This window comes from Balaenoptera acutorostrata, chromosome 16, assembly GCF_949987535.1.
Source record: "Balaenoptera acutorostrata chromosome 16, mBalAcu1.1, whole genome shotgun sequence".
In the NCBI taxonomy this organism is placed as follows: Eukaryota; Metazoa; Chordata; class Mammalia; order Artiodactyla; family Balaenopteridae; genus Balaenoptera; species Balaenoptera acutorostrata.
The window spans coordinates 8,258,152-8,285,491 of record NC_080079.1 but is presented as its reverse complement, the minus strand read 5'-3'; the positions used below and the strand labels follow the sequence as shown (position 1 = coordinate 8,285,491).

General features: G+C 52.6%; 1 protein-coding gene across 4 annotated transcripts in view; it reads right to left on the bottom strand.

Moving 5' to 3' along the window:
- Positions 1-1,565: 1,565 nt before the first annotated feature.
- The window catches only part of CHST15 (carbohydrate sulfotransferase 15), an 83,604-nt gene continuing 57,829 nt past the window's right edge, over positions 1,566-27,340 (bottom strand). For all 4 annotated transcript variants that reach the window (XM_007173261.3, XM_057530743.1, XM_057530741.1 and 1 more), the window contains exons 6-8: positions 11,082-11,238; positions 5,332-5,479; positions 1,566-3,601 (exon numbers count right to left, since the gene is read on the bottom strand). In XM_007173261.3, the coding sequence (XP_007173323.2) occupies positions 3,411-3,601; positions 5,332-5,479; positions 11,082-11,238 (496 nt within the window). In that variant the 3' untranslated portion in view covers positions 1,566-3,410. The remainder of the gene's footprint in view (positions 3,602-5,331; positions 5,480-11,081; positions 11,239-27,340) is intronic.

Here is a 27,340-nt window from a genome sequence, read left to right as displayed (position 1 = left end):
TAGCCTTGTGGTGTTAGTTTAAGCCACGCGGTCTGGTGTAACCTGCTGCAGCCGCCGCGGGACCCTAACATAGCTCCCCGGGCTGCTCTGCAGGCAGCCCTGCCAGGTGAAGCTCTGGGAAAGTGATGTCTTCCTAGAGTCTCAACAGGATCTGCCCACAGGGTGAGGGTTCTGGAGCAACAGAAAAATACCCGCCCCCACACGAGGCCTCTCACTGCTGGACGAGGCCCAAGTTCCTCCCCCCGCCCCATGGCCTTTGCTTCAATTCCCAAACGGAGTCACGTGGGGAGAGGTCATTCCGAGGGGAGGTTTACACGAACACGGAGATGATCGTCAGAATGTTCCCTGAGAGCTGGTTCCCGAGTCGGGGCGGGAAGTGGTCCCGCAGCAGACAGGGTTTTGGACAGGCCCCAGGGGAGGGAGTTGTGCCATCAGCCCTCCGGACTCACCCGTCGGTCCCGACCCCCATCCCCCACCGGCCGCTTCTCCTCACGGGCACAGCATCTTCCTTGCTGACTGAAGCCGTCCCTGGCTTTGCCATCAAGAGCTGGGGTCCTCCTCCTTTCCAGGCCTGGACTCGCCAGCCCCTCTTCCCCCAGCACACAACCGTTGGGGGGCAGTGCTGGGGAGACGCTCGCCCAGGGTGAGTCTTTCCAGAATTCGGGGACCAACCCAGGCTCCCCGCTGCCCCCAGGATGGCCCAGGCTTCCAGAGCCCCGAACTTGAAAGGACCTCATCTCTCAGGCTTGCCCTGGCTGCACGTGGGGGCCTTGAGTGTCCAGTGACAATGCCATGCACCCAGTGACACCAGGGGTCTCAAACTCGCAGCCCCCAGGGGCCAGGCAGGCCCCGGGAATGAGGGAAGCAGCCTGCTGGGGGCAGCAGGACCTGCGGTCACCCAACCATCAAATCTAAATGTCTGAAGATGATAGGCCCGTCTGTGGGTAGGGCTGGCCCTCGCCACCCTGACTCACACCCCTGGCTGGCCTCACATGGGAGTCCCTGGTAACGTCTGACCTGCCTGCTCTTCTCTCTCGCGTCGTCACCACGTGCGGCAGGTCCCGTGCGTACCGGGTGCACATCACACGCAGGTGAGACACAGAACTACCCCCGTGGTTCATTCACGCACAGTGGACACGGCGGAAAACCTCCCACAAGAGCTCTGACGGCTTATGAGGAAGGGCATGCACCCCCGGGTCCCAGTCACAGGGGTCCACATTTAATTATGTTCAATATTAATAAAAGTACAGCATAACAGTGGTTCATTAACATACCTTACGCGACTAAGGGAGTACAATTTAATACAACCCGATGCACAGCTTTGGGGACACAAAGGAACTTCCAGACCGGGTCGTGAGAAATTCTCCATTTCGCTTTGGTTTGGGATGACAGGCTCGAGGACCACGGCTCGAAAGGGCAGCTGTGCTGTCACCAAGAGTGGGGCCTCGAGTGAGAGAGAGCAGAGGAAAGCAAAGGAACAGACAGACAGCCCTTTGGAGAAAGGCCCCGGGAGACACCGGGTCTGCACGGCGCTGATCGACACCAAGGGATCATCTATAAAAAGATTTGTATAATAAACCAAATAATATTGGAAATAAGACGTTCAGTAATACTTCTGTAAGAAGCAGAATTACGCTACATGTTGTTCACATGCACAGAGGTGCGTAAGAAAAGTTCTTGTAATTACAGTCAGGGCCGAAGAGCAAAAATATGGGCTGAAAGTGACAAGCGAACTGAAAGAGAAAGAAATCCACGAAGGGGTGTGTCCAGAGCAGAGAAAGCTGATCAGCAACAAAACTGAAGGGAACCCACTCAGAGACGCACACACACCCCCCCACGCACACCGCACCTGCACTGCAAATAAATACACACGCACGTGCAAGCGACGTCCTCTACGACACCTTGTGCTCAGGCCAGGTTTGCCTGCTGGCTGCTGCTCCAAGTGCCACCAGGACAGAAACGGGGGCCTGTCCCCGAAAGCGGGTGTTCAGGCCCATGGCTCCTTCACAGCAGAAACTGCCCGGCCGTGCCATTCAGAGCCCTCCATACGCCTTCAAATGGGCCGAGCATCCCATCTCCAACGGCACTAGGGCTGGACGACTCAGCAAATCCTCACTCCCAAGAGTGGCGGATGGGCGTGTAGGCATTTGCACTCTCTCACTGGTGTGCATCCGGCACCTCAACTTGGAGAGCTCTGATTCGCAGAAGCTTCCCTTGACAACCACGTGCAAAGCTTGGTTGGGCTCCCGCCTGGGGCTGTGTGCAAGGACTGTGTTCAATCTTTCCCATCACCTCCAAGTAACAGCAGGACCTTCAGCCCATCCAACAGTAAACCAGGCTGCCAAGTGGCCCAGAAAGTTCTGTCAAGGACACAGCTCCCGGCATTCTTGTTCCAAATCCCAGCACAGCATGTCCGGCCCAGGCATAGCTCATGTGCTGTGCTTCCGAATCAGAAAAAAGCATCCTGCAGTTCGTTGAGTGAGGAAGGACCTCTGGCCACACATGGCGGAGAATGTGATAACAAGTTCACTTGGGAGGAAGGCAGAGCAACGGAGCCTGTCGCACCCAGAACTAAAAACCTCAAATGGCTGCAGTTCTCTGAGGACCTCAGATGCACGGCGAGGGCCAAGATGCCCAGATTTTCCATCAGTTCCTTCGAGGTGCTCAGTCTGGCATTAACAGCAACAATTTCCCTTCCGATTTTAAACTGAAGTTATATTCCAATTAGAAACTGAAAAAACCCTTGAGAAAACATCTAAAGGGGCAGAAAAGAAAGCTCCAGCCAGTGAAATGTAGAAAGTGGTTTGTTTTAAATGCGCTCGTTTTCTGTTAAACATAAGTGAAGTCCACAAGGACAGAAGGGGAGGAGGTCCGAGACACGAAAGTGCTACCAAAAATCGACTTGTATCTTTTTTCTCGTCAACAGTGAAGTTAACAGGGTTTAAATCTGAAGAGACGGAAGGGCTGACTTTGGGGTAAAAGGGGAAAAAAAATGAGAGCCTCCATTCTCCGCCAAAATGAGGTTAGTGATCTAAACAGAGGGTTTCGAAGCTGAATGTGTAGTGTACGTCTGGCCAGCCCTGGGGCAGGACCTCCACCCAGAACTGTCAAAGCCCAGACTCCACGCTTCCCTCCCGGCACCCAGCCTAGCGCCCGCCGGCCTCACCCCGGACCCCAGCCACTCTCGGAGCAGAAGGGGACCCTTTCCCAAGTGGAATTTCCAACAGCCTCCATCCGAGGCTCAGTGAAGGGTCCATCGCCGGGCTGTTTAACATCACAAAGGAAATTCTGAACTGGTTTCCATAAACGTGGGCCTGGGGAGGGGTTTTCTCCAGGCTCTGAGCGAAAGGGTTCCCCACCAAGAGAGATTTTCAAAGCATGGAAATCATGGCGGCAGCGGGAACCCGGCCTCACGTCTTCTTCCACAGGAAGGCCTCGTCGGCGAGGACCTGCGCCAGCCGGGCGTTGAAAGGCCCGTAGAAGTCCCGCAGGAGCCTCTGTGTGACCGGCCACATGGGCCCCAGGTTCCGGTCCTCAGGACGCCGCGCGTTGGAGGCGGGGCTCTTGGTCATCAAGGCCTCTTGTTTCTCACTTAGGGGCCCTGGAACACAAAGGAAAGAGCCTATGAGGCAGGAGGCAAAAGAAACTTCAAAAAAATCCCAGCCGTGCTTCCTGTTGAGACAGGAGTTTCCCGTAAGAATGTGTTTGGAGGTTCAAATTCTTTGGCTGGATCCATTTCTGAGTTGCTGAGGGTGGAAGGTGGAGATTCCAGTGTGAAAGGGCAGAGATTCTGTGGTCCGGTGTGTTACCCCACCCTTGGAAGCAAGGCTGGGACTCTGGGGCACAGTTTCATTTCCAACTGCCCGTAAACGGAAGCCAGCCTGCCCTTGGGTAACTGTGTGACCCGCCACACACAGTCCCTGCACGTAGCGTCTCCCGCTCACCAGCCACTGGAAGTCTGCCCCCGCTGCTTCTACTTCAGGCCGATGCAAAGGGCCTCGTGATGGGACCACATTTCACCCTGCGTGTCGTGCTGTGAAGTGGCCATGGGGGGAGGGGAGAGGCCACCTGTGCCCAGAGACCCCCACTGGCTGAACCTCCACCTGCAGCAGGCATATCCATGGGGAGAGGCCGGGAACCGGCCAGCTGGTGCTGCCCCCTGAGGCTGCCACCTCCACCCTCAGCCCTCGGGACCGCAAGCCTCTCACTGGCTTAACCCCCAGGACCACTGCTCAGGCCTCTGTGCCCCGGGCTCTCGGGATCAGTCTGAAGTCCTGAGCCCATGCACAGAAAAACTACATCCCAGTGTCCTCGGGTTACGTGACAGGGAAGGAACAGAACTGGCCTTACTGTTCATCTCAGGGATTAAAAACAAGCTCATGAATGTGACAGAGTCTACAGGTGGCCAAATCAAAGAAAAATGGTTCTAGGCCTTAAAAGGAAAAAGTAATCACACTCCATCACATTACAAGCTCTCCAAGAAAAGGAAAAAGAAAATCAAATGACAGAAGGGTCCTGAGTCCCAGTGGCGGGCAAACAGATTTCAGGAAAAGTTCAATTAACCAAATTCCCAGGCAAGCTCATGAGACAGGGCCACGGGGGGAATCTGGGGAGGAATGTGCCGTCTGCTCCAGCCTCGCCAGCGGTCCTGGGTGCCGTCCACGGGGAAGCGCTCTGCACCCGTGTACCCGCCTCTACCAGCCGTCACCGTGGCCAGCGACTCGGCCTGCTGCCACAAAGTGCCACTCGGGACTCTGGGGGACGGTCTCCTCTGGCTGGGGGCAGGCTCCCCTCCCCAGAGGCCCAGGAGCCCAAACCCAGCCACATGGCTCTGCCTCCGGGGGTTCCCAGCAAAGCTGAGACAAGCACGGACCTGTCCATCCCCTCCTCCAGGCCCTGAGGCCTCTGCAAGACGGTCCCAGACGCCCAGAAACCCTGTCCATCCTCAAGGCGCAGCTCACACCCTCCCTTCCAGGATCGCTTCAGCGGCTGGGACCCCAAGTCACGTGTACGGACCCAGCATGAGATCGCTAACCTCCCCCACGTCACTCTACCAGTGACTCGGTTATTCGAGCCTCGGCTTCCCCCCCTCCCTCCAGTGAGGGCGCTCCCAGACGGGAGCCCACCTCTTCCTCCCCAGAGACGGCTCCCCACGCCACGCGCAAGGCCCCGTGTGCACGTGGTGCTTGACAAACAGGTACTAACTGGCCTCCCGGCTCAGCCCACCCTGCTTGGCTCAGGGGTCTGCGTGGGACGCGGGGAGCGCCTCACAGAGCCGGTGTCCTCGGAGCTCGCGCCCTGCTCCGTAGGCCTCCAGTGCGACATTCATACCGAGGTTGAGAAACTGGAAGACCCTGTGCATGGTGTACTTGACGTTAGAGGCGTGGTCTTCCAGGCGGAGAATGAGGAACTGTTCTTTATTAAAGACCGTGAGCCAGTCCAGAAGGTACACGGCGTACAGCCCGACCTGCAGCCTCACCTAGGACCGAAGAAGGCAGGCGTTAGTTCAGGGGTAATTCCTCCGACGCCGAAGGTGCTTTTCCAAACGCATTACACACGTCATTATAAACCAACAGTGAAGAGTCGTCCCAGCGAACAACCGCCTTCAGAAGTTGGATTTTAAATGCCACGTGTTCTTGCTTCTCCATGCTGGGTTTGGTGCTCCCCGCACAAAGGATTCCCACCCTCAGGGTCCCATGTCATCCTCAGGTCAACCCTGTAGGTAGCTCCACACCACTTCATAGTGAGGAGCGGGGAGAAGGGAGAGGCCAAGGTCACACCCACCGATGGCGCGAATGTTCTTTGCACATATCCCGGCTGCCTCAGCTCCTACGCCCAGCGCACCACAGCCGTCAGAAACAGTGGCAGCGACAAGCCCCGAGAGGGAAGAGCCAAGTGCCCAGCGCCACACGGACGCCCATGACCTTGAGTGTGTGAGCACACCCCAGTGTAAGCAGAGCTGTACGAAGCCATCCCTTCCCACCTACACGTCGGGGTCCTCGTCCTCCTCCTGTGCCTTCTCTCATGCCAAACTGCAAGCATGTGCGGTGAAGCACTAACCTGACCACAGAGAGGTCTGGCCTTTGTCCTCGGCTCCTGGAAGGTGATCTCTAGGCCACCTGGAATGTCCTGCCTGGTAAGAGTATCTTGCTTGCCTGGGGGGGGTCTGGCCACTGGACAGTCTAACAGTGTGGGTTATGATGGGGGCTTTGGGCCACGCAGTACCGGCCTGACCTCCAGGAGGGGCTGGACAGTAAAGGTCGGTCAGGCAGGGCGTACGTGAGGGAGCCTCAAGAAGTGCTTGGGACACCAAAGGCTTGGGCGGGCTTCCCTGGTTGGCCACGCTCTGCGTGCGTCATCGCATGTGCTTCCTCCCTTGGCGGATGTTAGTCTGTGTCGCTTCCCGCTGTAAACCGCAATGAGGGTTACAGCCATCAGCGTGTCCTGTGATTCCTTCTCGTGAATTACTGAACCCGACAGTGGTTTGGGGGACTCCACCCAGCTTGCACATGGTGTCAGAAGGAAGAGCGGTCTTGGGGACTGCCCCCTCTAACTTCAAAGTGGGCTCTAAACTCTTGGCGAGGCTCCAAAAAAGAAGAGGCCCTTCCCCTTCTGCTCTGAGGCCCCCCTTCTCCAGCCCTCCCACCCCTGCCCCTACCCACCGCGTCCTCTGGGACCCCGCTCCGTGTCCTGCCTCTGGCTCTGCCTCACTGTGGTCTTCCCAACTGCTTCTCATTTGCCCCCGTCTCGTCTCTGTTCAGGCCACATCAGCGCCTGCCTGGCACTGTCACAGCCCCGACTGCGCTGCCACCTCTAGCCTCTGAGCGTGAGCTTCCCACGCCAATGCCTGGCCTCGCCTGGCTCTCCGCATGGGGCAAGTCCTTGGTCTGACTGGACTCCCGGCCCACCCCCTCCCAGCACCCAGTCTCAGTTCCCGCAGCCGACACTTTCACATCCTACTTCCTCTCCTTCCCAGCTCGACCTTGAGCTCCTCCAGGGCGGGCACCAGGCTCTTCCATCATCCCAGCCGCAAGTGGCCTGCGCCCAGGCACTCACACTGAACGCGGTGGCAACAATAAGACGGTGAAACGCCTGACAAAATAGGTACAGACACTAGTTTCATCTCTCGCTACTCTCTCTCCATTTCATTGTTTTTCTAATTGTGTGGGAGGCGGTGGAGGAAGAAAAACAATTAGAGGGGAGAAGCTGTCTCCAAAATTCATTAGCTGCCTACAGCCCTCAGGTTGTCACTACCTTAGACTCCAGCTCAGGAAAAGATGTCAAGCTGAGCCAGAGCTAAAGAGAAAATGAGCACGTGCCAGCCTCAGAAATAAATACACGAGTCGCCTCCAACACAGACAACCCGCTATGAGAACGTCTCCTTGTTAAGTCATCGAGAGCTTTTCGGTTCTGTGTCAGGCTCCCAGGCCGGCCCCTCCCAGGGAGGACCAGCCTGATGAGCTTTATATCTTCCAGGGAACCCGCCTTTGCTACTCAGAACCTTCTAGAAGGAAAGGAGCTGGGGGTTTGTGGCAGGATGAGGGTGATTTAAGTAGCTGCAGCAGTCCCTGCACCTGTCCACGGGTGACAGTATTTCCCTGAAACGTGTCTGTGTCTTCGTGGGGAGAGCCCCCTCCACTGGCCCAGGCCTCCAGCAGCTGAGTCTTCCTTCCCAGGAGGGCTGGTCCGGCAGCGGAGGGGCTGTTGGGGGCAGGCAGGGAACAACCCTGGGGGCTCTGCAGGGGAAGAGAGGTGGGGAAGCCTCCCCTGGCCCCCTGAACACTCCATCTTCTGGCTCACTCCAACCCCCAGCCCCCTTACCAGTTAAGGGAAGCGCCGCTCACCTCGAGTGACAGTTTCCTGTGGGCGCAGCATCTCTACTAACAAACCTAAGACAGGCCCGCTCAACACCTTTTCCGCACCCTTCCCCAGTATCGGCCAGAGAATCAAAATGGAATGAACATAAAAAGGTTATTTAGGGGAAGTGCCCGATACATTTAAAATTTTAAAACACCAGAGCGGAGAGAAGCCTTTGAGGTTACCTGCTTCAGCCGGCTCTTGATGGAAAAACCAACCGAAGCCCAGGGAGTGCGGGGTCCTGCCTGCCCAGGGTCAGCGGAGAAGACCCTCCAGAGCCTGGTCCTGAAGCCAGGTACTTGCGCTTGGGGCCTGTCCCCGCCCCCCGTGCTGGGAAACAGCTGAGGAGCAAGTGCAGGGTCTCCCCTGGCAGGCACACGCCGAACCTCTCTGGTCCCCATTAGGGATTTGGTTGGAACTCTCTACCCAGCCTCTCCACTAGTTTCACAAACTCCCCAATCATTCATTCATTCATTCTGCAAATAATCTAGTGCATCCTGCACGCCAGGTACCCTGCTAAGCAATGGAGAGACGTTGCTATGTAACAGACGTGGCCCCTGGCCACGTGGCGCTTGTAATCTAGTGGAGACAGAGCTAAAATGGTGAAGAAATAATTGTCTATAATCGCCAGTTGTGACACATGCTGTGGGGAAACGAATAGTATGGAGAGAGAGAGAACAGAAGGTCAGATTAAAGCAAGACCTGAAGGATGCGGAGTCCTGCGAAAACCAGGAGAAGCACGTGCCGGGGAGGGGAGTGTGGAAGGCTCTGGAACCAGGCTCCTCCTAGCCAAGCACACAACACACCCACCTGGAGGGCTGTTAAACAGACTGCACTGATGGGCTCACCCCCAAAGTTCCTGATTCTGGGGTCTGAGGCTCGACCTGAGAGTTTGCATTTCTGACAAGTTCCCAGGGGGGCTGATTTTCTTGGTCCAGGGAGCACACCTTGCAAAGCCCTGCTCTGAGGCGAGAGGACCTAGCAGGAGACAGCGTGGCCGGAGAGCAGCAGTGGACAGGGAGGTGGGGGAGGGGGCCTGGGGAAGGGGGACAGGGGGGTGGGGCGGGCTCGTGCGCTCAGGGGCCACAGGAAGGCAGGGAAGGTCTCAAGCGGGGTAGCGCCACGCTCCACGTACGTTTGAAAAAGATGGGCCTCCCTGCACTGTGGTTGAGCTGGGATTCACAGCTGGAGGGAAATTCGCTTCTCTCATCCCAGAAATGAAGATTCACCCCGAAGAGGAGGGTTTCCGACCGCTCTCGCCTGCCTGGCCCTTCCCACTGTGCAGGAGCTCTCCAGGGACTGAAGGGTCACCGCGATCCGCATTACATCACGGCCCCGCCATCCTGTCACTGATCCTGCCCTGGGGTCTCATTCTGACCAGAGATGCCTCGTCATCCTCAGCAAAACATGGAATTGAATTAAAAAGCACATGCCTCCTGCCGGTTCAAACCCTCCTTTTTTAGGAGCCAGCTAGGGAAGTTCCGTGGAAATGCCATGAGTCTCATCAAAGGCCATGGGACCTGGGATTAAACCCTGAGCCTGCCCATCACAAGCTACGTGACTCTGGGTGGGAGAGTTACCTCTGTGAGCCTCTGTGTCCTCATCTGTAAAATGGGCTTGGATTTCAGGGAAACGGAGAGGACTGAACAAGATGATGCCCTGCAAGGTGCCCCTCGTCCTCTCTCTAGCAGGAAGGACAGAAGTTAATCAATGGGGACAACTCTAGACCCTGATCAGCCTGGAGACGGCACCAAAGGAGTCCACATGACAGACCTTGCTAAAACTAGCCCTTATTGACCACGGGCTCCCACATACATCTGCCTTCCCACAATTTGCCACCCTAGAAAGTCGAAGTCCTTTTCCTTTGTCTTGTCGCTTCTCTACAAATTTATGGTTCTCTTGTTAAGACGCTATATAAGCCCGAGTTCTAACCACCCATCCGAGTTACTCATCACCGGGGCTCCCGTGTATATATGTGCATGTGTGCATACGCACGTGTTAATAAACTTCTGTTTACTTTTCTCTGGTTTATCTTCCGTCAGTCTAATTTACAGGGCCCCGGTCAACGAACCTGAGATGGGTAGAGGGAAAGGATTATCTTCTCGCCCCCTACACGCGAATGAACTACCACTCTCTAACCCTTACCACAGCCTAGTAAAGCAGCGCTATTACCCCATTTTATGATGAAGCATCTGAGTCTCAGAGAAGCTAAGACAACTGCCCAGCATCAGCTGCCCGAGTGGGAACTGAACCCACGCCACCCTCTGGCTCCAAAGGCCACTCCTTCTACCCGACACCCCCAGCCAGATTCTGTGTTGATCCTTTGTGTGTATCCTCCCTGCCAAACTATAAATTCCAGCGGGACAGCCTGGAATCCCACCTATTGCCCCTGTGCATGCTGCCGGATAAGATGGCCTAGATAACGAGGAAGAGGGGGTGAACCCTCTTGACTTTGAACCCCACCGCTCCTGGGGGGTCCCAAGCCTCCACCTCAAGCAGATCTCACCACATGGCACGCTCAGCAGAGCAAGGCTGTGAACCACCCTCCGGGGCAGGTGACACATTAGCTTCGCTGAAGGCTTACCCACTGCGGCAAACCTGCTGAAAAGGCACTTAGGACAACCCCGGGTGCTGTGCAGCAGAAAACCATCCCTTAGCTAAACCGTGCTGAATTCACCATTAACAGCTGCTTTTGCATTAAAAAAAAAAAAAAAAAAAAAAACGGGCAAGAAACGTACAGCTATATTCCTGAAGGCGAACAAGAACAAAGAGAAAAGGGATCAATGGAAAATATCTTTCCATTAAGACCTTGTCGGAGAAGCACTGAAAGTCACTGGTGGGTACTTTTTTAAACCAACAAAACAATCCAGCATCGGAGAGAACGCTCTCAAGACAATCAGAGAGTTGGTCTGCCAATCCTAATTGCAGGGTGTGCTTTCGGAGCCTCACTAAATAGTAATCTTCCTAAATGCGCCCTCATTCTTTCGCAGAGGAGAGAGCATTGAAACTGGGAGATCGGCGCGGGAGAAAGCAGGGAGCCAGCTGAAAGGGTCCATCAGCTTTTACAGTTTTTACATCCATGAATATTTGTTTTGCATTAGCCACCGCTCAAAGGCACGGGGAGAGGCATTTGCACATTAAAATGCTTCTCTGTTTATATGCTAAAATCCCGATGCACAATGCCCTCGCATAATAACTGCCGAGCAGCCCCTCCGCGTACGCACAGGCATGGCGTTGTTAAGAGTGTTGTTGTAGACACAGGCGCGCAGTGAATAACCCAGCATGCAAGTTTCAAACAGCTGCAGCGCTTCTGTCACTTTTTCATGGAAGTCATCTGCAGATTTATTCGAACTTGCAAAGTAGAGATAGTCTGAGTACAACCTGTGAATAAAACAAATGGGTATCTTTTACCATCGGGAATGTGAAATCTCGCCATTTGAGTGATAATGGAAATCTACAAGCGATTATATGACCTCATTTGGTTCATTAAAACACAACCATTCCTCTCGCCGCCCTCCCCCCCCCCCCCCACCCCTCAACCCCCCCCAACCCCCGGCAGAGAGCCACTTCCTACCACCCTGGACACCCTCACTCTTCCCAGAGCCACCCGCTCTCCTGGCCCCAGACAAGGCTACACTGGCCCCAGACAAGCCACCCGTAGTTTCTGTGGTTTCTTTTTTTGGTTCTTTCTAGGCGCCTCAGGCCGCGGCTGTTTTCACAGTAACAGTGAACTTCGAAACACCAGATTACAAAGATCGTACAACAGCAGAGAGAGGCCGTGAAAATTTTACGTCCCCTCCGGTTCCTCTCTCCTCTGCCGGCGGCAGTAATAACGGCACAGCTGTCGCTCTCCCCATATCACAATTCCGCGTGAAATTCCCAGCCCTTACCACAGACTCTGAACGTTAAAACAAAAATTACGAAACGTATCTTTCTAGGTTGATAGGGACCTATTTTTTAACACAGTGTAAAAATACCCCCATGTACGCAGGCAGAGGCCTGTAGGCCTACACGTGTGTCCACACACACGGATCTGTTCACACAAACCCCGCCGCACGTATGTAACAGTGTTTTCACGCAGGAGCAGACAGTGTCTCTCTTCGACCAAACTGTTCTCAGGTTCCTCTGAACCTTCTTCCCAACTTGGCCTTGAGTTTTAGACTTCCTTGTGGGTCTCTGTATCGCCCAATTTCAACAAGAATCCTGCTAGGTCGGTTTAGCCAAAACCCCCCCTTACCCTTGCTGTTTCTTCGTAGTAACTTCCCATCCACTGACCCACATCCTCCTTGGCTATAAATTCCCACTCTTCCCATCCTCCTTGGCTATAAATTCCCACTCTTCCTTGTATTTGGAGTTGACCACAATCTCGTTCCCCTACTCGTTCCCCTATTCACCATGGGATAATTCTTTTCTTAATCTTTTCTTAATTCTTTTCTTATATCAAATAAACAAAAAGTAAAACAAAACAAGTTACAACACTGTAATGAGCACAGCTTTGTTTTAAAGTTTTTGGCCCCAATTTCCCCTGTGGTCTCAACTTTTGATCCCCAGGCCCGCTCTCTCTCCCGTACTCTAAGTCACAGGGGGGAGGTGGTGTCTAGCACTAAATTCGTCTGTAAAACAGGAATACTAATTGTACTTTCCTCGTGACGTATAAACAAGATAATCCATATAAATCCCAGGGGTGACCCTCGTTATCAGTTTCTTATATATATCCTTCCAGAAATTTTCAGTGCACACTCAAATATATATCTGCATATTTTGTATTTTTTAAAAACATAGATGTATCAGGTCATATTGGATGGGATCAGTTAATATATCTATTATTACGGCACTCCCCTAATTATTTAATTTGGGGGAATTTTGAACATCCGTAAAAGTAGATAAGACAGTACATACACAGCAGCCCAATATAAACCTTATTCCATTGTCACCCAGTAATTTTTTCTCTTTTTTTGGGGGGGGGGGGCCACGCCACATGACCTGCCGGATGTCAGTTCCCTGACCAGGGATTGACCCCGGGCCACGGCTGTGAAAGCACCGAATCCTAACCACTAGACCACTGGGGAACTCCCCAGTCATTTTTTACATTAACAGAACTTCTGAGTTCTGTTGTGAGTTTTCTATGCCTTTTTTTTTTTAACATCTTTATTGGAGTATAATTGCTTTACAATGGTGTGTTAGTTTCTGCTTTATAACAAAGTGAATCAGTTATACATATACATATGTTCCCATATCTCTTCCCTCTTGCATCTCCCTCCCTCCCACCCTCCCTATCCCACCCCTCTAGGTGGTCACAAACCACCGAGCTGATCTCCCTGTGCTATGTGGCTGCTTCCCACTAGCTATCTATTTTACGTTTGGTAGTGTATATATGTCCATGCCACTCTCCTCTGTTTCTGCAGGCAGAGAGGGTAAGTCTTTATCTTTTTTTTGCTTTTCAAAAATCACCCCTTTGTTTCTGTCTTATGCCTTTTTCAATGCATACCCCCTAGGGCCCCCCACTGCTCTGCCTGACACCCTATACTCACACTCAACCCCCAGCTGCCCAGAAACCAGGCTGATTCAGACTGGCTCCCTGCTCTGTGGTGTCACGTTTCTCTCTTTCTCAGCTCCATACTTTCTATTCCCCCAACTTCTCCAACCCAGCTTCCCTCTTTCCAGTGAAGGAAATTCAGCAAATCGTATTAGGTACCCACAGGTCTGGGGATTGTAGATGTGCACCGCTGATTGCACCCAGGGCTGCCGTCCGTGGCACTCAGCCAACCTCACCCCTGCAGAGAAGGCAGCGCCTTTGGAGCACAGGTTAGCCGCAAACACTCCTTCTCCAGCACCCCTCACCTCTCGCTACAGCTGTAGGCGTTTCCAAAGATTTCCTAACAAGAGCAGCGCTTCTCAGGGACCAGACTGTCTTCCCCTCTGGCGTTTGGCACAGTGCCTTCTACACGGCCCTTTAGAAATCATCCACTGCCAGTGTCCACAGAAGACACCTCTGAGAGGTCTTGAGATGTTTGGGATCTGCCCACAGATTGCCTAGAATCCAAACACACACTGGAAAGTGTTCGTACATCTCAGCCTGGTCAGCCAAACCTCCAAAAGGACTTGCTTCAAGACTAGTCGTTAGAGATGCTCAGGTGAGTAGATCCTTCCCCAGATCCATGTTCACCCAAATACAGGACCCAGATGACACTACATTTGTCCCCCCATTACAAGTGTCTCCCCACATTGGCTGTGCTGTTTTCCCCCTTCAAAAACAGGACCTCCATCAAGACTGAAACACGGCACCTGTCACTGCAGGGTCGGTCACAGTATAATCTAAAAGCTGATGGATAAACGCCAAAACCAGATTTGCATGGACCTCAAAGTGCAGTTGAGCTGTACGCAACTGGGCACCTTGTGGCAATGGGTCTGATGGGGGTTTCTTCTGGCTCACACATTTCCTATGAGTGCTGTCGATATTACGACTTTGCCCAAGAAAGACGCCTCTCAAACTGTCATCAAAGTCTGTACCTAATAGGAAGTCCAAGTCCAGAGTTCTTACCAAGGACTCCCACACAGCTATCCAAATTCGTTGGTAGAATTGTAATTCTATCACGTAAACTGCCACTTAAAAACCCAACCCTCGGCTCAAGCTTTCCATGCTGAGTTTATTTTGTGGTAATAACATTTCTTGTAGGCGTGTGGCTCATAAATAAAACAAGAGCCTCTAAACCTGGCTGAATTTTAAACACATAGTAACTTCATGAAGAATAGTAACTTCATGAAGAATCTTTCCATACAATTCTTTAGAGATCAAGAAGTAATTCCAGGGGACAAACTGGGACGTGTTCAATGGTCCAACCAGGCCAGCCCAGGCCCACCGGGGTGAGAATACTGATTGTCATCTGTCTGGGGTACAGTGAAATGAACTCAGGACCCCACCTTTTGTGAATCAGGTTCATGGCCAGGCCCACCTCCTCGGGAGGGTGAGGGGAGATTTCCCCTGCCCCTCAGTCCCCCAGGGACTCTGGATCTGCCCAAAGGGTGGGTGGTGGGCTTCCTAGAGCCCACACACATGCTGAGATGCATGTCTGTAACAAGTCCTTCATGCCCTATTTGAGCAGGGACCTCTCCCCTCCCCCTCTCCCATTTGGATTCTATAGATTTCCCAAAAGATATGCCCAAGTCCTAACCTCCAGTACCAGCAAATGGGATCTTACTTGGAAATAGGGTCTTTGCAGACCTAATTATGTTGAAGACCTCTAGATGAGATCATCCTGGATTTACGGTGGGCCCTAAATCCAAGCACTGGTGTCCCTATAAGAAGAGGCTTGGACAGGGACACATGGGGCGAAGGCATGTGAAGACAGAGGCAGACACTGAAGTGTTACCTACAAGCCAAGGGATGCCAGGATTGCGGAAGCCACAGGAAGCTGGGGACCCATGGAATAGATTCTCCCTCAGAGCTTCCAGGAGGGACTAACCTTGCCAGTACCTTGATTTTGACCTCTGCCCTCCAGAGCCGTGAGAGAATAAGTTCCTTTTGTTTTAAGACACTAAATTTGTGATAATTTGTTACAAGATCTCCTAGGAAACTAGTCCAGATTCTAAACCCAGATTCCTGAGGAGTCATTTTTGCCAGCCCTCTCTCCCACCCTGAGACCCTAGAAGAGTGACCTGTGTGTACAGGAGGACGATGGCCATGTGGCCAGCTCTTCCACAGAGAAATATGAAGGAGGAAAAGCAGAACAGGACCCTTACTTTCCCGGGGGGCACTATTGGGTCCTCCTGAAGAATCAGGCTGGTGCTTCGTAAGAATGTCTTCAATAAACAATACTATGATTTCCCCACAACTAGAGAAAAAGAGTCAGATAATGACCTTGGATTAGTGCAAGCCACTTGGATGGGTTAAAACCATTCAGAAAACGTTGAGAAGGACAGCAAATATATCATGAATAAGTATCCAAACGGACCTCGAAACGCTAGAGTAGGCGTGAAACGGAGGGGCATCCTAAGGTCCTTGCCCCCCGTGCCCTCCGCCTGCCTTTGGTCTGCGTAAAAACTGTAGCCGAAGAATAAGTTTAATCAGAGAAGTGAGAAGATGCAGAAACAAAGGAAAACAGTCCAACAGACTAAATAATACCAGTTTAGTCATAAAGCAAAGTCAAGGACCTTTAGTTCCTCCTCGAGGGCTATAGATCATATTCTGAGCCGTATCCTGCGAGCTGTCTTATAGATACTGAAACCCTCACCAGGTGGAGGAAGTGAATTACATGATGACAAGACTGTAGCCACGACAGAAGCTGCCACAATTCCGAGAACTGGCCTCGGGAAAATGGGAACAAACCGACCCTGGAACTGAAGATTAACTGTACCTAAAACAATCGAGATGACACTGGTCAGACCACCGATGACCAATTTTCAAGATGACTGTCAGAGCTGGCTGTGCTGTTTCTGCATGCAGCCCCCTCCCTCCGTCTATAAAAGCTCTTGCCCCCTGATTGTCGGGGAGGGGGGAGTCGGCCTTTAGACAGGCGTCCGCCCTCCCCCACCCCACTGGTTGCCGGCATCCAAAATAAAGCAACTTTCCCTTCCACCAACCTGGCCTCTTTATTGGCTTTTGAGCGGCGAGCAGCCGGACCCCCACTTTCGGTTACAGGCACACTCATGTGACAAGTGGAAATGTAAAGAAATAAGCCTAAATGTCCACATTTGAGTCTTTAAAACCAACTGTACAACGATGAAGTAGGGGAAAGAGGACAACCTGGAAAATACACAAGGGGTTTGGTTGACATAAGTATATAATGAATCCTCACAAAACTGCAGGGGCGGGGCTTCCCTGGTGGCGCAGCGGTTGAGAATCTGCCTGCCAATGCAGGGGACACGGGTTCGAGCCCTGGTCTGGGAAGATCCCACATGCCGCGGAGCAACTGGGCCCGTGAGCCACAACTACTGAGCCTGCGCATCTGGAGCTTGTGCTCTGCAACAAGAGAGGCCGCGATAATGAGAGGCCCGCGCATCGCGATGAAGAGTGGCCCCCGCTTGCCACAACTAGAGAAAGCCCTCTCACAGAAACAAAGACCCAACACAGCCAAAAATAAAATACAAATAAATAAAAATTTAAAAAAAAAAAAAAAAAAAAAAAAAAAACTGCAGGGGCACTGATGCAACTTCGGGATACGTTAATAAAGGTACGGCATTGAGAATGTGGGGGGGGGTGTTGCTCTCCTCCACCCTGGCAGGTCCCAGCCCCAAAGGACACTTGCCTTCAGTGCTGGCTGACAAACAGTAAGGGGCAAGGGGCCGTTCCATCTGGAGAAGCAGGACTCCGCAAGAAGGGTGCCGGCTTCAACAGCTAAAAGCGTATTCAGAGCTGGGAGAAGACATGTCCCAGACTCCTGAAGGACTGACCCTAGGTAGAAGGGTCAGGAAGAAAGGCTGGTTTGATCCCGTCCAGCATGACAGGAGCGGCCCCGGCGGCAAAAGTCAAGGCTGGAGGGGGTGAGAGCTCCCTGGCTGGGTGAGGGCCAGCTGACCCTGATCCCCGCCCCCAGCCCTGAGTTTTGGTGCTGCCAACCCCCGTCCTGCAGAACCACCTCATTTTCTGACTCTCAAACCCTCCCAAACAGATGGGTGTTATATGTGGCCAGAACTGTTTCCAACAGCAATTCCAAATATAAGTCCAAAGACATTCCAGGCTCTGTGCTGCGCTTATTCTGAAGGCCGCCGGGGTGGCCCTGGGACGGTAGGCCTGCTCTCGGGGGGTGAGGCGCCTTTTCTGTGCAGGGCAGAGGTCCCGGGACCCCAGCGCTGCTGGGAAGGGGAGTGGGTGTGGCAGGGCCTCCCTCCACCTGCTGCCTCTGGAAGGGATCGCGTCTCATCCCAAGGGAACAGAGGAGTGGCCATCAGTGAGCTCGCAGGTCTCAACATGTAAAATCTTGGTGGTTACCCCAAGGTCACAGCTGAATTCACCCAACAGCGACAGGGCACTGCTCTGAGCCCAGGTGAGCAGAGACGGGTGTATGGATCATCCGGAAAACAGGGGCAACCGCTACTCCGTGGGCCCCTCCTCCAGCCAGGCTCACTGGAGTGCTGTACAGGTTCAGCTCCCAGAATCCTCTTGGTGTCCACCCGCCGCATGCCTGCTCGTGGCTACTGAGGGCTGCCCTCCCCCGGCCCTGTGCTCGGCACTGCGTGTGTATTCTCCTTCCCTGTTCATGACCAGCCTTTGAGATGTGCACTGCCGTTACCAGTCTTACAGAGCTTCCTAAGGTCATGCGGCCCAGGAAGCCTCAGGGCTGGCCCCAAACCAACCCAGGCCTGCCTGACCCCAAAGCCCACTGACCCAACAGGACCTGGCCCAGCCTCATAGTTTAGGGATGTAGCCAAATCAGCAGCTGACTTGAGTGGGGCACTAGCCAGCTGATGCTCTGGGGGTTTTGTTTGTTTTTAAGATTTTATTGTTTTAGGTGCAGAGTGATTTGGAAGCAAGAGTCAGTTCTGTTACGGAACTACTCAATAAGTTACAGGAGACTGAAAAGCAGTTACACGTGTAATAGAGCAGCAAACGTTCAGGATGAACAGGAGAAGCTGCACTTGCGCGACCAGGAAAAGCAAATGCGTTCACGGAGCACCGCACTGGGCATCTAGAAATCACAGCAACGACGAACAGAGGTTCAGGTACCTATCACAATTTCCGTCCTCACTTCCTGATCTTTCATCACTTGGATAAGCTACTATTCATTGGTCACTGCAAATAGCTCATTCGATTTTACCCGTTTGGCTCTGAGAGGACAAGGTACATATCGATCGGCCTTCCCTCAAGGTGGGGCCCCTGCAGGTTCCAGCTCGTGCGTTACTTGTTCAGTGAGACCACCCCCTGCTGCGGTTTCTCCTGCTTTTGTGATATTTTTGTTCATACCACGTTTAAATTGAGAGATAATCCACACACTGTAAAATTCACCCTTTTAAAGTGAACGATGTAGTAATTTTTAGTAAATGCACAAACTTGTGCAAACACCAGCATCACCTAATTCCAGAACATTTTCATCACCCCAAAGGGACTGATGGCTTTCACCTGTCAGTCCCCAGAGGGCCTGGGTCAGAAGTCGCTCGGATCCCCCAGCCCATGAGGCCCACAGAAGCTCGAGCCTCAGGGTCAGGTCCGCCCAGCCAAGTGCAGGCCGTCGGAGGCCTGGAGCTTTGCCACCTCTCCTGGCTTCCGCTCACCCCTCGGCCGCCTCAGGGAGCTGTGCTTGGAGGAAAGACCCGGGGCAGATGCTGAAGCTGTGGACGGCTGGGGGCGGCCACGGCTGCTGGATGGGCTCACCCCAGGCCACGCTCGCCCCAGCCTCCCCGTGCTCCTGGAGCACCTGCCGGCCAGCCACATACGTGTGAAAGGTCACAATTCATCACCAGCAGCCCCGCAGCGTGGGCTCACTCACATCTTCTAATCCACCCCCCCGTGAGAGCACAGGATTCCGCGGCTGTGGAGGGTCACATACACGTGGTTACCAAAATGACAGCCGGAGTAGCCCGACATTACTCTCCATTTGCTGGCATCCATATCCAAATCACTGACCGATCACTTCCCGACCTCCGATACGGTGTCATCAATAATGATTACATTTATTTATCCTACAGGAAAAAGCACCCTTTAATGTAGCTGGGAAGGAGGCCCTTTCGTCCACTGAATCACACACCGTGAACATATCTCATCATGAGGAACAGTGAAGCAGGACTGGCCAGAGCAGCTTATTTGGAGGAAATGTCTAGAGTCACCCAGGCTGTGCCTGGGGATGACACTGATGAAGCTCATTTTCTGCCAGAGAAGAACATACAGGTTTGGGCCTAAAAAGGTCCAAAGGGATGCAAAGCTTCCGGTTCATGGAGGCTGCCTGGGCCAGGTCTTCTGCTCCCCTTGAGCACGAGACGGATTCTGGGTCCCCCCCACCCCGTTTCTCCCTGAGCATCCAATCACGGGGCCTTGGTGAACATCCACAGATGGAGGCAATGCCAACATCCTCTCTACCTACGAGCCCGGTATGGCTCACAAAGCACTTTCACTTGATGCGCCCGTGATCCCGATACCAGGTGTCTCTACAGGTGAGGAGAGGCAGGCGCACAGAGGATGGATGGGGTACCCCTGGGCAAGGCAGCAGCGAAGCCAGACCTAGATCCCCAGGTGGCGGACCTCATTGCAGAGCGATGGTCACCACTCCCCAGGCTGGCCGGGCCGTGACATTGGCCGCCTTCACTCATCAGCCCCGCACTCTGGGTAGCAGAGGTCCCTGAACTCCACCTGGCGGCTCAGAGTCAGTGCTCCGTGCCCGCATCACCTTCCAATCTCTGCAGACTGAGGACAGCGGGCTCTTCTTCCCAGTGCTCCCCAGCACACAGAACCTCCCTCTGCAAACCATCCATGTGGGAATACTCAGGTCTGCCAATGACTTTGTAAACACTTCCCCAAAAAACAAACAGCGTTCCACACACAGGAGTTTTCAGCACGATGGTTTTTCTCCCACCACCAACAAGATGTGGTCCCTCCCCAGGCGGTCACTCCTGAACGGCTTTCAGAGAACAGGGTGAGTGGCCCCAGTCCGGGCCCGGCCAGCTCCCCCTCCCTGCCCTGGGCGGCTCACAGCGCAGCTCTATCAAAGTGACCTCACACCACTTTTAGGGCCCATACAAAGGTGTGTCAGTGACACCCAGACAGGCAGCTTCTGAGAAGCAAAATGTCTGAATTCACCAGGAAATTAACAAGCAGCTTAGGACGCTCCGCAACAGTCTTCCTCAAGACCGCTGCCTTAGGATCCCTAATCCTCCAAGGTCTTAAAGCGGGAAAAGGGAAGAGAGCAGGAACTGGGTGGGGGGGGGGGGGGACCGGAAATTGATCTGTGGCTGTTGTCACGACCTTTATACTCCAACGCCCCTGCACTCCGCAACTCCATCTCTTGCCCACAGGGGAGCTCTCCTAATCTCCCTTTGAGATAGTTTACACTAAAAATCAATCTGTCGGTGCTAAGGAACAGCCTGCTTTTTAATCCTCGTGCAAATCTGTTATAGAGAAAACATCTCATGGCCTTGGAGTGCCAGAGCTCCTCTTCTGCCTGAGAACTTGTCTCTGGCACTAAATGGGTGCTTCCAGAGACCTGGAGAAATCAGGCTGTTTGGAGAAGGTTTTCGGCACCTGCTGAGTCACAACAGAGATTCTCGTCTGGAGTCAGAGGTCCACAGCAATTCAGAAGCTTCAATCCGGCTCAGCTCCCGCCTACGAGACCTGGTTATTGCCCTGGGTCAGCATCCTGATGTCACTGATATGGAGATAAGTGAATGAGCGGAGTCCAGGCTTAGGTACCTACACAGGCTGGCCTCCTTACTGCTCATAGAACTTTGCAAAAGTGGGGAGCCATCCTGCTCATGGCTCACGGTTCAGTCCCTTCACTGAAAAGACCTGCCCCACCCGAGATTAAACCTCCCCGGGTCAGACACAGCCAATGGCTGGTGGGTGGGAGATGCCTCGCGAAAGGGCCATCTCAGCTGCACAGCTCCCCATGGGGTTGGCTGAGACCTCTGTTGTGACCCCTCCCTCTGCCAGTCCTGCCCTGTCGCCCCTCACAGGGGTCGTCCCGAAAGCACTCATAAACCTCCTGCACACAAAATGCTGTCTCAGAGTCTGCATCCCACTAACTGACCTACGATGGAGGTGGAAAGCTTGGATCCTCGGTTAGACTGACATAGGACTGAATCCCAGTCTGGCCACTTATTAACCAGGTGACGGTGGATAGGTGACTTAACCCCACTGAGCCCACACACCTCACCTGCGACGCATCATGACAGCCCTCTCACCTGCTTGCAAAGTTCAAAGGAGGCGATGCCCGAAAAGGGCTTAGCACAGAGCCAGGGTGGAGTAAGTGATCAATTAATGCTAGGTTCCCACCCCTCCACTGGATGAAGACTCCAGGAGGGCAGACAGGAAGGCCTTTGCTCTCCAATCTATGCAGTGCATCTAGCATACCAAGGGTGCTCAATAAATGTCTCATGAGTACATAAGTGCTCAATTTGGTTATTGTTATTATTTGCCACTAATGTGGCCTAACAATAATAGCTAATAATTATATAATATTTACCATTTGCCCAGCACTGTTTAAACACACTACACATATTAAGTCATTTAATTCTCACAACTCTAGAGGTAGGACTATTTTCCCCCATTTCACCGATGAGGAAATGAGGCACAGAGAGGTTGAGTAACTTGCCCAAGGTCACACAGCCAGTGAGTGGCAGAGCTGGGGTTCAAATACAGACCATCTGGTCCCTGAGGCTGTCTCTCTACCACAATGATCCTGGGTCCTTGTTCACCACCCACACATCCCACCAGCCACTCTGGAGATGGAGTGAAATTCATGAAAGGTTCAAGGTTCTAGTCCAAAGGTTCATCCCCACTCATTAGTCTCTGTTTGAATGACCAACGGTACATAAATGGATGCATTTCATTTAGAGCCTCATTCCTTCCATTCCTAGTTTATCACCATAAGTAGAATAATTCTTTAACCAGCCCAGTGAGTTGTTAGAAGAAATCAGTTTATAAAAGCAGAGGAAGAAAAAAAAACTCCTTAGGTTCCAAGGCTCAAAACATTTGGGTCAAAATCAAGTTCTACTCTTAATGGAGCTGAGTTCTCCTTCCCTTCTGACTTATCTTCATTAACCATGAAAACCAAAGGCTCCTGAGGTGGTCATTTCCGTGCATTGTGGTAAGACTACACCCAGAATTAAGACCAAGATACAGAGACGGTAAAGTCCATGACCGATGGCGCAGGACCACTCTCCAAACGCCTTTTGAATGAACTACATCGGAGATAACCACCTCTGCATTAAGAGTCAACCTCTATCAACCGTCTCACAAATGAAGAGACAGGATGCCAGTGTGAGCACTGTTGAAAAGAAGTCTTTTCCACTTAAGCTCTGAACTAAATGAAGGAAAATCCTGCTTGTAATCGGTGGCTTCTTTTTAATTAACTGGGCCGATTTAGCTAGTTAATTAAAATTAATTAACTTGAATTTTAAAGTGTCGTTATCTCTAACATAGAGAAACTTGCAACAGGAATTCTTGGCTGGCCCTTTTGGCCCTAAGAACCATCCCATCCGCTTTCCACTATTCTCTCTTCCCCTCCGGAAAAATAAGTGGACTTGCTGTTTACAACCTCCTCTGGAAACTTTAAAGTGATTGATTGGATTTTGCTTACAATTCCAACATTTTCAAACCCTCTGCCTTTGATCAATTATAGAAATAAAGGCTAAATGTCAATCTAAAACTAGAAATAAAGGTTTCTCCCCACTCCTCTCCGAGCCTATCTGTAGAAGGAAAGAACAATTTGGTCCAATCCCACTGGCAGCAAGCAACTCAGGGAATCTCCCACTTGCAGAAGTGCAAGGTCACGGAATGGCTGAAGTGGCTAACGGCACAAGACCCAGTTAGACTAATAGGAACTTGGGTCCCAAGTGTTTGTTTCTTCAAGAGTGACCTAACCACCCAGAATTTATCATCCTTTCTGGTTGGGATGGGAAATAAGCCAGTCATTTCAGACAGGCCATGAGGCACGGGGTTCAAAAAAGAAGAAATTCCTATTGTTACATACTTTTATAAATGTTTAAAAAGCAATAGAACAGCTGCTACTGTCGGTAACCCACACAGAAAATACACACATGCACACAAACTCCCCTATGTGTGTGCGGGCCCTGCCGCTTACACATGGTGCTACACTGGTACTTGCTCTTCTTCCGGCTGTAAGGGTGTGCTTTCCTGGAGGAACAGAGAGCAGCATGGGCAAAGGAGGTATGCGAGGTAACTTCCTTTTTAAAAAAAATTATTTATTTATTTATTTATTTATTTATTTATTTATTTATTTGGCTGTGCCAGGTCTCAGTTGCAGCATGCAGGATCTTTTAATTGCGGCACGTGGGATCTAATTCCCTGACCAGGGATCGAACCCGGGGCCCCTGCATTGGGATTGTGGAGTCTTAGCCACTCTTCTAAGATGGTCCCCAAGAGCCTCACTTCTTGGTATTCACTCCTTGTAATCTCCTCCCCTTGACTATGGCCTGGACTTCGTGACTTGCTTCTCATCAAGAGAACGTGGCAAAGGTGATGGGCTGTCACTCTCGTGCTCAGATTACCAAAGATGAAGGCTTCCAACTTGGTAGCAGCTCTCTCCTTTGCTGGCTCTGATGGAGCAAGCAACCTCTGATGTTGGTGAGGCCCAGTGGCAAGGTACTGAGGGCAGCCTCTAGCCGACAGCCAGTAAAGAACGGTGGCCCTCCTTCCAACAGCTCTTGAGGAACTGAATTCTGCTAACAACCACATGAGCTTGAGAGCAGATCCTTACCCAGTCAAGCTTTCGGATGAGGCCCTGCCCTGATGACACGTTGACTGCAACCTTGGGAGAGACCCTGAAGTAGAGGATCCAGGAAAGCTGTGCCAGGTTCTGACCCACAGAAGATAGTGTGAGATAGTAAGTGTGTTGTTTTAAGCAGCCAAGTTTCTGGGTGATTTGTTATGCAGCAATAGATGACAAATACAGTAGGCAACCCCACGACTGGGTCAGCTTCCTGATGAGGCTGTCACCATGGCAACCTGCCCTTCTCCTTGGTACCATCACATGCATCATGAGAGTCAATGTCTCGCTTTCCTGACAAAGTGCAGCTCCTGGAGGACAGGCACCTACACATGTCTGCTCAGCACCAAGCACGGTGCCCAGCATGTGATTGGGAATCAGTGAACATTTTAACTGATGAACTCTTTCTGTTAAGTGAGCACCAGGAAGGTAAGAACCTTCAGTTCCTGGTATAAATAGAGTATTTGTTCCTTAAAAAAAAAAAAAGGAAACAAGAGGATGCGATCTTGGGCCCGAGAGCCTTCTAAAAGGGGGACTTCGGGCTGGGGTCTGAGAAGAGTCAGGCAGGTCCAGCTCCCCACTCAGTGTCTGAACCCAGGCAGCATGAGGACCCTACCTATTAAAATCTCACCTTTATGGTGTGTGTGTCCTCAGAGGTGGAATCAGGACTGCGGGGAGAAAGGGACACACTCAGGGAAGCTGGCCCCGCTCTCCAAGAGAACACACGGTCCTTCCCTTTGTGCTCTCCATTCTACCTACTCAGAACACTCCTTCCCCTTGACCACCTTGCTACTCTGTTCACTTGGCAAACTCTTATTCAGCCCTCAAAACCCCGCCTGGCCTCAGCTCCTCCAGAACGGCCTTTCTGGACCCCCGACTAGGAGCTCCTTTCCTCTTCAGTGCCACACTTCGCCCTCCCTCCCCACCCAGGCTGAACCGCAGACGGTAACGACCACGGCCACGCCTGTGAGCGCCCCATCCCCAAGGCTCCCACCTCTGTGCCCAGGGAGTGACAGAGGCTGAAGTTTCACCCTCTTGGCCCTCTGGAGTCAAGGCAGTGTGACCTCCCACAGAAGGAGGAACCGGGAGATGTGACAGGAAGACACTGGGCGAGCAGCGAGCACCCCCGAGAGAGAATGTTCTGGCCTTGTGAACTGCAGCAGGGGCGGCCCGGGGGCGGGGGGGGGGAGCATGGCAGAGCAGCTGTGAAAACACCTCGTGGGCAGCGTGGGGTCACTTAGTCACCAGGCCTTTCAAGGCTGACGGTTATGCAATCATGTCCACACAAGAGCATGGCTGGTTTGTGTCAAGTGTTCTCAAGCCGAGGGGGACCAGCCCACGCCCTGAGCAGAAGGGCCAAATTCCTGCCTCCCGAGGTATGGGAACTAGCAGGTAGGACGTGGCGAGCTGCTCCGAGGTCAGGGCTGCCTCATCAGCAGAGCGGATGGATTCCCCGAGGCTGGAGGAGATGCAGAGGGCAGAGAGGAACCGCGTGCAGCATCGAGACAGGCCCCACGGTGCGACACGGGAGGGCTGCAGGGGTGGAGACGGAGCAAGGGCCATCCAGCTCTCTGGCCAGATGACTGTGGTGCCCAGGGGCCATTCGGAGACGCCACGAGGGGGACAAGGAGGTAAATCGACAATTGGAAATGAAAGAAGCAAGATGTAAGACTGCATATTCACACAGCTGCACACCACACGCGCGCGCGCATACACACACACACACACACACACACACACACACTACACTTATCTACAAAGATAAGTACTTTGGAAGAAACTAAGCAAAATAAAAATAATGACTATCTGGGTGGGAGATTACAGGTATTTTTAAAATTGTCATCATCAGCAAGGCTACGAGGCCAGGAATGTATGCCATCCAAGGAAGGAACTGAGGGGTATTAGTGTCCTAGGGCTGCTGTAACACTACCACAAACTTGTGGCTTATTACAGCAGGAATTTATTCTCTCACAGTTCTGAAAGCCAGAAGTCTGAAGTCCAGGTGTCAGCAGGGCCGGTTCGCTCTGGGGCTTCTGGGGAGAACCTGTTCTGGGCCTGTGTCCCACTGCTGGGGCTGCCGGCCTCCCCGGACAGCCTCGGCTTCTGGCAGAATCACTCCAACCTCTGCCTGCGTCCTCACACGTGTCCCCCCTGTGTCTGCAGGTCTCGGTGTCCAAATGTTCTCTTCTCATAAGGACACCAGCTCTTGGATTAGGGCCCACCCTCATCCAGTGTGACCTCATCTTAACCTGAGTCCGTCAGCAAAGACCCTATTTCCAAACAAGGTCACGTTCACATACATCTTTGTGGGCGAGGGTGTAATTAATTAATTAAACCCGTAACAAGAGGCATTTAGCTCAAAGGAAAATAAGACACAGGGCCGTGGCCACCGTCTTCAATATCTGGCAGGCTCTCCCATTTAGAAGGATTAGACATGGTCTGCGTAGGGAGGAAATGGGTCTGAAGTGTCGATGCTCCCAAAAGACAGACTTGGGCTCAAAACAGGAAGGATGCTCTCTCAGAGCTGTCTGAGCGGGACTGGCCATCCTGGGTGGGGAACTCCTGGACCATACTGGAGCCTCTTATCTCTGGTGTAGGGGTACTGGTCGGGGCAGGGGGGGGAGGGGCGGACTAAATGATTTTAAGGTCCTGGCAGCCCTAAGACTCTGCCATCCACACAGGCATCGTCAGTGACCTCAGCATCACCCAGTGCCGGCCTGGCCACCCTCAGACAGCCCTCGGTTCAACACCGTGCTGGCCTGGCCTCATTTACACCGGGCAGCCCCTGTTCTCTACAACAAAGCAGCTCTGTCTGTCGTTTTCTGCCTTTTGGTGTCTCAAGGAAAGGTGGAGCTTGCACATTCAGAGCCAACAGGATAAAGGCATCAATCAGGTCGGGAGACAAGGAATTCTAGGAGTTAAACCCTGCAGAGAACCTCGATATCCCCGAAACTAAGGGCATTTTTCATGGCCGGACATCACCCAAGGGGCATGTCCCGAGGTCAGACCGGCCGAGGCTGAAGGCCCAGAGACCAGGGTCAAAATGGCTAAGAAAAAAATCCTCGGTTTGTTTAGATGCAGTGAAGATTGCCCCAAGAATAATGTTTACA